Consider the following 10949-nt stretch of genomic DNA (forward strand, 5'->3'; position numbering starts at 1 on the left):
ATATGAGTCATACGCTCGAATGACATAACATGTATAATACTGCTCAAAGGACTTCACACACTCAATTTTTTGCTTGTAATTTTTGTTGTCAGAACAGACTATCCATTCAAACTAGACGATCAAACCGCTGACCTGAAAACTAGTGGCCAAAACGGTTCCATAAATTTTTGCTTATAATTTTTTGTTGTCAGAACGATCCGTCCGTTCGAACCGGACGACCAAACCGTCGATCCAAAAATCGGTGGCCAAAATGGTTCCGTTTTTGGGTCGTATGAGTCACACACTCAAATGACATAACACATATGTATGATACTACTTAATGGACCTCACAAACTCATTTTTTTGCCTATAATTTTTGTTGTCAGAACGAATCGGATGATCGAACCAACCTGAAAACCGGTGGCCAGAATGCTTCCATAATTTTTTGCTTGTAATTTTTGTTGTCAAAACGGGCCATCCGTTCGAAGTAAACGGTCAAAGACTCGGTTGTCAAAACGTTATTAACAACATTTATCAATAATAGTAAGTAATTATACTATTTAATTAAATAATCATTAATGATAGTTTTAATAATATTATTTAGTTATTTTTAATATAACAATAATTATTAAATTTATGAATAGGATTTATTAACAATATTCATTAAACTAATAATTACCAAAATTAAATTAAATTAATAGTATTTATTAGTAATAGTCAATAATTATAATATTTTATTAAATAATTTATTAACAATACTTTTAATAACATTTTTAATTATTTTGAATATAACAATAATTACTATATTTATTAACAGTATTTATAATTTTAATTTAACTAAATATCTATTTAACAATATTTATAATAACAGTAATTATTAATTATAATCACTAATTATATATTTATTAAATTACTATAATAATCAGTAATTATTAAAATTGGGTTACTAAATTTGTTAACAGTATTTTTTAATAACAATATTTATAGTTTTAATTTAAAGTAAAATTAAAGTAAATATCTAGTTATTTATAATAACATTAACTATTAAATATAATCACTAATTATATATTTATTAAAGGGAAAATGTCCAAAACCCATCATCAGTTTTTCCGAATTCTCTTAAACCCACAACTTTTTGAAACGTCAAAAACTCACCAACCGTTAAAGCTGAATGACCCAAATTGTCCACGTCAACCTAAATGAATATTTTATGACTAAACTGCCCCTAAATGGTGACTCAACCTGTTAAACAAATTTTTTGACTGAAATGCCCTTAGGCACCCAAAATGGCACAGCAAGCCGAATGAGCGAGAGTGTCGAGACTGGAGAGTGTACTCTGAGCGAGAGAGAAAGAGGAGAAATCATCTTTCCTTCCTTCACAACAACTCACTCTTGGACCCAAATTCGTAGCAGCGAAAGCAAGTCCATCTCTGGTTATTGAAGCAAAGGCCAGAGGGAAAGCAGCTGTAGTTGGACAGGGGTTCGTCGCTATAAATATAACGGCTCGCAACACTGCAGGGGCAATCAAGCACCAGGCAGTGGTGGTTCGGAATGGAGGAGACATGTCGACCTTCTACAGTTGCAGCTTCGAAGGCTACCAGGATACCTTATACACCCATTCCCTTAGGCAGTTCTACAGGGAATGTGATATATATGGAACTGTGGACTTCATATTCGGAAACACTGCCGCTGTTTTCCAAGACTGCAACATATATGCTCGGCTGCCGATGCAAGGCCAGTTCAATGCTCTCACGAACCAAGGCAGAACAGACCCAAATCAGAACACCGGAATTTCCATTCACAACTGTAAAATTATGGCAGCTCCAGACTTGGCTTCTAGCAATGGCACCACAAGATCTTATCTGGGGCGGCCATGGAAAGAATACTCCAGGACTGTGTATATGCAATCTTTCATTGATAGTTTTATAGATCCCACTGGTTGGAGAGAATGGTCTGGTGACTTTGCACTGAGCACGCTCTACTACGCAGAATACAACAATACAGGGCCCGGAGCAGTGACAACAGACAGAGTTACTTGGCCCGGTTACCATGAGATAGATGACACAGACGCAGCCGATTTCACTGTCTCTAATTTTGTAGTAGGTGACTATTGGTTACCTGCCACAGGAATGGAGGCTAGCTGTGAAAAACACTCTGAGTCTGAGATGGGTTTTACTTCTATTGTTCATCCTTTTGCCTCTTGTTTTGTATCGATCGTTTTAGTTAATTAAACAGAGATGCTAATCCTTCAATTCATAATAGCTGAATGAAGAATACGTTCTAATGTTTTAATGATCTTTTAAAGCCTTAACTACTAATTAAGCACAAGAGTTCATAACCCTATGCCTTATCTTGATTGTTGATGGCTGGGGAAGGGATTGCTCACTGGTGACCTATGCTCACACGGACACACCTGTCAAATGTATTTAATACCTGTGTCGAATGTGTTCTCACGGGTGTGCTCTTGGGTGAGAAGCTGTCTCAAACAGTTAGGGTTTTTGGTTTTCTCAGATGGGAGACGCAATATTCCGAATGTCGATGAGAGAGGCAGTAATCCGACGGTTCTTCTTCTTAGACGATGAGAGAAGCAGCGGCCGGTGAGAAATTGCGGACTGTATTCGGACTGCTCTTCTTCTCCTCAGACGAAGGGAACAGTCTTGATATGCACCCGGCCGTTCTTCTTATCAGACGAAGGTACGAGAGTTCTTCTTCTCAGAAGTTGTGGACTGTTCTTCTTCTCAGAGACTCATCCTGTTCTTCAATCTCAAACAAAAGGGAAGAAAGCAGCGGCTAATGCTTGGTTTTTGGGTTGAATAATGACGGGGGTAATTTTGGTATTGCAAAATGGGCCGAAAATAATAAAAGGTAAAGTGATAAATTAATGATATTCGTTAGCGAAGTTACTGGTATGAGTTTTTGACGTTTTGAAAAGTAGTGATGAATAGACTTTGGAAAAACTGACGGTGGGTTTTGGATAATTTCTTTTTATTAAATTATTATAATAATCAGTAATTATTATTACAGTATAATTAATAATATAATTATACTATTAATTACTGTAATTAATTAATAATTAATAATTAATTATTAAAAATGGGTGTTCGCACGTGGGAGTAGATTCTATTTCTGAGTGCAGAGAGCACTAAGATAAACCCCATATATTGACTATTGAGCATATTCTATCGATGCTTTGAAATAAAGAAAAGGCATATGCCATGGACCGGTACAATGATTTTATTTGGACAAATAAAAAAAAAAAGGGCACACCCATCTTGAGATGAGAAATTGAGAATGCCTCCTCAGTCCTCACTCTTATTTTGCCTTCTCAACGGCTGTGATGGAGGAGCCATCGGTGGTGAACGAGTCGTACCTCAGAAACAAGTCCGCTAAGAACAGGCACGCCGTCACAACCACATGGTCCTTGGCTGCACATTGCTTATTGGACGTGCTGGGTGAGCCCGTCTGCGGTCCATTGGACCAGTAGAGATAGTTCAGAAGCTGTTGCCCTTTCTCTTTTGTAAACCGTTCTGGTTGAAATGTCTCCGGCTCATCGAACACTTTTGGATCTCTCATGGCCAGTAGTTGGTATCCACACAGGAGCTCACCCTTCTTGATTTCGTAGGACGAGTCATACGAACTCAGTATGAAATCCTTCCTAGCTCGGGCAAATTGCAGAGGAACCGGTGGGTTGTACCGGAGTGTCTCGTAAACAAATGATTGGACGAGTTCCATTTCCCTCACCGAGTCAAAATCGAGTGACGACGACCCAACCTTTTCCCTCACCTCCTGTCTTAGCTTATCTTGTAACCCTGTTTTACCACTCCCAAGGGTGGTTATCAGAGAAGGGAAGAAAACCGAGAAGCCACCGAAGGCGTTGAAACCTAGGACGAAGAGTAAGTTGTGAATGGTTTCTTCTTCACCCAGTTGGAACTGTGTCTCACCTCTTTCTATCACCTCCCTCCCTTCTTTCTTTACGAAGTCGTAGAGTTTCTGGTAAGATCCTTTGACCAAGAAGAATGGGTAAGCAAAAGAGTGGAGAAAAATCTCCTCCAGAGGCTGCAAAATTCCAATCTTCACAGTCGGGAGGAGCTGAAGCGCCAACCATGCATCCAGCATGGCAAACCCATTATCGGCGATTTCAGGTGAGTTTGACGTGTCGGCTCCAACCAGGCACTTGGTGAGAAACCGAAAAATGCACCGCTGCAATGGTACAGGGAAACTTGCACTCCCCTTCGCCGTGATATCCTTCTCGATGGTATTCCACATGACGTCGAGGTTAGAGACGAACTCGGAGGCCCAGATGCCGGAGCTCCTTTTGAGGATGTCAGTGGCAAAGTTCTTGACCTGAGTGAAGACAATAATTATATTGTTTGGTGTTTGTCAGCTGCCAAATGATCCAATTGCAAAAATGTATTTCAAATTAAGGGCCGTAACTCTGAAAATTAACTAATTAACAAACCAGAGCGTGTTTGGATTCCGACGGATCGAGATACACACTGACGCGAATGTTGCCGGTGAAGCTAACACTAGGCATGAAATCACCAACAAGGACATTTTTCTTGTCGACGAGGTCCATGTCAAAGAGGTGGGAGAAAGATTTGCAGTCGAGGACGGCGATGACATTCGGGTTCACGGATGGGAAGAAAGGGAAGGTCGGAGGAATGTTAGTACGAAAGACAGTGCTCTTGTATTTCTCCATTCGTTTGCGGAAAAACGTCTCGGAACCTTGGAACCAAAAGTAGTCCAAACGGTCCGACAGAGGGCCGATCAACGGCAAGCCATGGGTGCCGGGAATTGTTCTGATCTGCGGCACCGGATGCGTTGGAGTTAGCGAGGGCATGGAGGATGCCGGCGGTGGAGTCATCATCTTCAACATCGTCATTGCCATTGCTTATGATCTTTTATTTACTATGCTGTGTTTTGTACGAGTATATAACGCAGCTTGAGTGGTAAAGTCAAAGGAATCGAATTATTAATTGTGTCATGAAGACCCTTATCTCCACGCGTTATACATATGACCACTTGACCAGCAACGAGAAAAATCATATATATATGTCATCGCTTCCAATCCTTACCACACAGTCACCGGTCAGAGTCAGGAGGAAGGAACAGTATAATGGGTTAACATTAACTCTTGTAATGGGTTAAGGCGTTAAGCCTTAGGGAACAGCATTAAACCCTCCCCGAGTTTTCTACAATTATAAAAACTTTCTTCGGTTTTGATTCTAACAAAAACTTCCCTCATAAATTTAAAAAAGCATACAATTAGCCCATCAACATAACGAATACAGATGAACCAATCCGGATCGATCATGTAGGCACACACACTATAAGCAATTGGAAGCAACGTTCTAAATATCGATTGTCGGTGCTTTTTTTGTGTTTTATTATTTTTTTTTCAAAAATAAAAAATGATCTGACCCGATACAACCCTGTAGTATCGGGAAGCTCTATGTATCGGCCGATACAGGCCAATATGTATCGATAAGGGTGTTAATGGATAAGTTTTAGATTAGACCCCGTTCAGTCCAAAATCAAATTGAATGGATTGGACGGACCAACAATACATATTGGATTGGACCAATCCAGTCCAAAATATTTATTAGATTAGATTGGACCTGGTCCATCTATAATAAATTTATATTAAATTGGGTTGGATTAAGCCAATATCTGGTCCATTGATATAAGATAAGAATATAGGTGTCAATCCACCAGGTTTAGATTAAAACCAATCGAAATCAAAACGAATTTGAACAGATTGGATGGTCTAGATATTGAATTGAATTGGTCCAAAATATTCATTGAATTGGATTGGACTTGATCTATTTATAATGGACTCACATTGGACTGGATCAGATTGGACTAAATCCAGTCTTATTAACACCCCTACTATTGATACTATGAACCTTGATTGGAAATATTTTTAACACTTGTCCTTTAACAATACTTACATCTTATATATTCTTGAAAAAGATTAAAATCAAATCAACTTTTGATTTATTGTGTTTTACAACGTTGCGCCTATTAGATCAGGACTCGAGAAATTCCTTTGTTATAACTTAGGATAAATTTTTTAAGCTATCCTTGTGATTTAATTAATTTACTAAGTATATCTTACACTTACTGTTTCTAACAATTGACTAATTCTTCCCCTGTGATTAACATCGGTTAATGCTCGTTACAATTTGTGCGCATATGACCCATGTGACAAATTTTTTGAAAATCCAATATTACCCTTGTCCTCTCAGGCTTGAACCCCCACTCTCTCCATTCTCAGACTTCCCCCTCCACCTCAGTCTCTGGTTTCTCTCCCCTTCTTCTCTCCCCACTCTCTTCCCTTGTCCCCTCTGCATTCAGAAGAAAAGGACAAAATCCCTAAGGTGATTCTAAGAAGGAGCACTCTGACGACTGACGTATGCATGTAAACTTGAGTGATTGGCTAAATTGAGCTGATAGCCGAGCTAAAGACTTTGGAAAGCAAAAGAGCAAAAAAAAACCAGCAAACGAGAGAGCTAGAGTGTGAGAATGTGGAAGAAGATAGGTAAATACCAACTCGAGAGTGCCATTGTATTCCTGCTTGAAGGACATGTGTTGTATCCTGAGCTCATCTTCGACCGAGGTTCCAACGGTGCACTCTGCATCTTCTACTATGTGAGGCATAATGAGGAGTGTAGAAGGTTGGCTCCATTTGTAGCCAATGTAGCAGAGCTGAGGGCTTGTGGCAGTCCATTTTAACTAGACTGCAATTCCCCACGCCACACATTTCCCTTTTCTCTTTATTGATTGTCATTGGAAATCTAAACTAAATAGAAATTTCCCACGCCACACATTTTCCTTTTCTCCATAGAACCTTACCATACCATACATTTTCCCTTTTTCTCTATATTGATGGTCATTGGAAACCTAATCTGATTAGAACTTAAAACTACTTTGCAAGTCTGACACTTGCAAATAAGACAAATTTTCTTTTCAGTGGATTAGAAACAAGTTCCACGAGATTAAAACAAACAGAAAATTACGGATGGGCACAATGCAAATTCTGATTTCTATTACAGAGTTATAAATATTCAAAATGTCAAAAACCCTCACATACCAATGTCTGCTTGCAAATTGGCATCAATTTCAAGCTAATACTCACTCTCGCTATAATTTGGACTTAAAAATTCTGACCCTAGGAACCGTTATTCTCCCTGAAGAAAAACAAAAGTATTTTCTTCATCTTTAGTAATTGTAGGATCAACTTTTGAAATAATTTCCATTTTTTTAATTATTTGATGTGTTTATTATGGATTTCTATTTAATAATATCTCGGAAAAAAAATATTGAAGACAAGAAAGAGATCTTCATCTTTTATAACAGTACAATTGAAGTTTAGAAAGAACTGCAATCAAAATTTGCTAAATCTTCAAGAAAGTGAGGTTTCCTTCTAAAAAATAATTTAGTTAACAGAGGGTTCACGTTTGTTGAACATTTATTGGGAGGTTAGACAAATAGGGACAGGTGGCCTGATTTGAGTGGGTTAGTAGAGAAGAGAGGAGGAAGAGGTTAGCAGGAAATCCGAATTGACAAACAAGCATCCTCCTCTTTATCAGGATCACCTCCCAACAAAATATGTTCAAACTAGACCTGTTCATGGGCCGGGCGGGCCGGGTCGGGCTCGGGCCGGCTTTTAGTGCTCATTAACAGAAAAATAATAGGCCCGAGCCCGAGCTCGGCCCGACCAACGGGCCTAGAACTTGGGCCCGAGCCCGGCCCTGATAAAAAGCTCGAAGCCCAAGCCCGAGCCCGAAGCCTGACCTAATAAAAGAAAATCAAAATTTTCCCTATTCAATAGACATTATCTATTTGAATTCAGATGTTTTTCCCCTATTTAAATGAATAATGGGCCTACAAGTGAATCAACGACCTTCTCAAATCAAAAAATCTATTCAAATGGGCATCACATAGGGTTTTTACTTAGGTTTAACTATAGGTCGGGCCGGGTTTACTTAGGTTTAACTATAGGTCAGGTCGGGCCGAGCTATTTTGGCAAAGCCCGAGCCCGACTCGAATTTTATGCAGACTGGGCTTTTTGGCCCGAGGTTAAGCCTACGGGCTAAAAAGCTTATTCAAGCCCGTCCGAGGGGTCGGGCCGGGCCAAGCCGGGCCGGCCCGTTAGGCCACCCAGCCCGTGAACAAGTTTAGTTCAAACACCCTATCACTACATCTAACATTACACATCTCATACATAACAGGTCCCACTTTTATGGTGGGCCCTAGTTTCATAACAAGATGTACGGTGTTGGATGAAATGAACAGGGTGTTGGAACTTGTTTTGTTGGTAGGTGATCCCAACTTATATATACATGTTTTTTCAAATGAAGAGAGGAATCCAAATCTCTTTCCCCATTGAAAGATGAAGAATAATAAGAAAGCGACAACAACTACATCACAATCAACAAAGGAATTTCTCATTGGTTTGAATCTGTCATTCGATTCTGTTGATTGACTAGGTTAGTGTTTTCCGCCCTTGTTATTATGGATTAATTTTTCAAAATACCTCCTTATTCTTATGGATTTTAGTTAATTTTTTATTTTTTATTTTTTGCAACGATGAACCGAGGATTTATTTTAGGCCCTGTTTGGTTCGCTGGAACAGGGATCTAGAATCGGATTCGGAATAGGTTATTCCAATTCCCACCATTTGGTTAGGTGGAATTGGAATCCCATTCCCTTTCTTGTTGGAATGGCACATTCCCCCATTTGAGGGAGTGGTCATTCCTTGCCCCTTGGGAATGAAATCTCATTTTTACTGATTCCAATTCCCACTCCAATTCCTATGGGAATAATATAAATTATTCCGATTCCGACTACAAACTAAATGAACCATTAATTGTTTTTTGTACCAGCAGCAGCTTTGAGATTGCAATCGCACCACAGCGGCACAGCCCCTTATTACTCACTAGCCTTTTTCCGTTTAACTATCGAGCTTCAGATATTATCATGGTCCTCACGTTGAGTCCAATGGCACATTTGAAAGCATTGAAAAGTAGGTATTTCCTCCCTAAGGATGACTTACATGGATGTACCTGGTTTGTCAAAGTCTGATAATCATCTGGTAAGCATTTCTTCTATCCCGGATAGTTCCAGAATCTGGAATTTGAAAGAGTATAAAATGGTTGAGTTTCAAATTCCATTTAACAATAATAGTTGTCTGTGATGTGTTGCTTACAAGTTACAACCTTTCAATATAATCTAAAGTACAAATCCTTTATTCAAGAAAGAGTTTGCGCATGTAATCGTGCACTAAGCCTGAGTCATCTCTTGTTTCTGGTTCCACCAGGAGACTGGCTCTACAGTTGTTGGGCAGAGAAAATGGAGGGGGTTATATATGCTGATTCAGGGTGAATGGCCAATAGTGAAGAGAGTGGAGTACATAATGCATACTAGCAACAGCAAAAGCACAAAGACATTGGCTTTCTGTAGGAACAATTTGCTATTTGGTTGTCAAGAGCTGGTTCTCGCTGCAAGCAACAACTGCATGCCTTGTACAAAAATAGCTTGCGGTTGCATTGAGAATTAATGAAAGCATTTTGGTGATACGAAGTAATAGAAAGGAAAAATGTGAGGTCAGTGAAGAATGAAAGTGTCTGATTGGAAAGGAGAGCCTCCCCCAAGTTTACAATCTCACGCCTGGGAAAGTTTTGGATAGGGATGAGCATGGGTTGGTACGGTTAGGTTTCATGGCAGAACCTGGAACCTATCTTGTAGGGGTCGGCTTCAGGCTTTTGGAACCAAAACCTATCTTGTGAAGGTTGGTTCCAAGGTCAGTTCTGGCCCTGGCGGTTCTGGGGTCGATTTCAGGGTCTACCCGTGGAACCTGTTCTTTCTTCACTCTTCCCTTTTAGAAAAAAAAAAATGAAACATGTCCTTCAAAAACTTGATTTTCAGTAATGATAATATATAGTTTAAAACTTATATTATTTTTATTGATTAAAATGAGTAATTTCATATGTAGATTATCACAATATATTATTATATGGTTGAAAATTTGTCATTATAATTTTAATTTTGTAAATATTAACTTTTGCATTATTTATTATACACATACAAATGTTAAGATGAAAACAAATGATCAAATCACTTAAATAATTAGATGGTCAAATGAGACCATAGCTTTTATAACCATGAGTGCTTGGCTTAAATCTTCACATCATTAACAATATTTTGTGGTTTATTTTAAAGCTAATTCAGTTCCAATGCCGATTCATCATGTTGGTTTGGGTAGGTTAAACCTCTAGACCCTGGATCCAAACCGGATGGTGGTCTGTTCCAAGAATTTGTAATCAAACTCTACCCTGTAATAAATCGGATAGGATTGGTTCAAGGTTGGTTACAGGTAGAACCTATCTATTTACTCACTCCTAATTTGAGATGTCAAACAATTGGGATGCCTCCACCATTTCAGAGTTCACATCAGTGCCCCACAAGGGAAACCCCACAATGCCCCACAGCACATCCCAATTATGTATTGGGAACTATCTCCGGTGATGTCTCATTATCTCTTGTGATTGTCATCGGGAGATATTCCCAACATACAGTTGGAATGCTGTCGTGCATTGTGGTGTACCCGCTTGTGGGGCACTGATGTGAACTCACTATTTCGGCCATGAGGTTTTTGACTGGCCACGGTGGAAAAGCTTCCTCCACACACAAAGTCAAGACTGTTGAAGTCATCATATCTTTTTTTTTTTTTTTTTTGGCACACAAAAGCAGCTTTATTGATTAGAAAATAATTGTACATGATTGTGGGTAGTAGAATGATATGCTAGAGTGACTTTACCCTTACAAGGAAAGTAAGCAAAAAGATGGGCCTTTGGATTTAACTCTCTATTTACATGAATGAACAAAAAGGATTGAAAACTAAGCAGCAGACTCTAGATGTGAGCCCAATGCATCTGTTCTACCCATGAACTTGGTTTGACATGAAT

General features: G+C 39.1%; 1 protein-coding gene and 1 pseudogene across 3 annotated transcripts; one reads left to right on the plus strand and one right to left on the minus strand.

Moving 5' to 3' along the window:
• Positions 1-1246: 1246 nt before the first annotated feature.
• Positions 1247-2271, plus strand: LOC148878312 (putative pectinesterase/pectinesterase inhibitor 41 pseudogene; annotated as a pseudogene). Its single transcript, XR_016107741.1, has 2 exons — positions 1247-1310; positions 1393-2271. The product of XR_016107741.1 is annotated as a putative pectinesterase/pectinesterase inhibitor 41 pseudogene (transcript).
• Positions 2272-3102: 831 nt separating this feature from the next.
• HPL1 (hydroperoxide lyase 1) lies at positions 3103-6700 on the minus strand. Of its 2 annotated transcripts, none has more exons than XM_088952667.1 (3): positions 6529-6700; positions 4439-4783; positions 3103-4323 (listed from the first exon to the last, which is right to left on the minus strand). In XM_088952667.1, the coding sequence occupies exons 1-3, from the start codon at positions 6637-6639 to the stop codon at positions 3292-3294; spliced, it is 1488 nt and encodes a 495-aa protein (XP_088808793.1). In that variant the 5' UTR covers positions 6640-6700; the 3' UTR covers positions 3103-3291. The 2 variants fall into 2 exon arrangements, with proteins under 2 accessions (XP_088808793.1, XP_088808794.1); XM_088952668.1 differs by having other exon boundaries at positions 4439-5049; positions 6529-6649.
• Positions 6701-10949: the final 4249 nt, after the last annotated feature.

Source organism: Nelumbo lutea, chromosome 1 (genome assembly GCF_056320005.1).
Source record: "Nelumbo lutea isolate HS-2025 chromosome 1, American lotus-T2T, whole genome shotgun sequence".
NCBI classification, from domain to species: Eukaryota; Viridiplantae; Streptophyta; class Magnoliopsida; order Proteales; family Nelumbonaceae; genus Nelumbo; species Nelumbo lutea.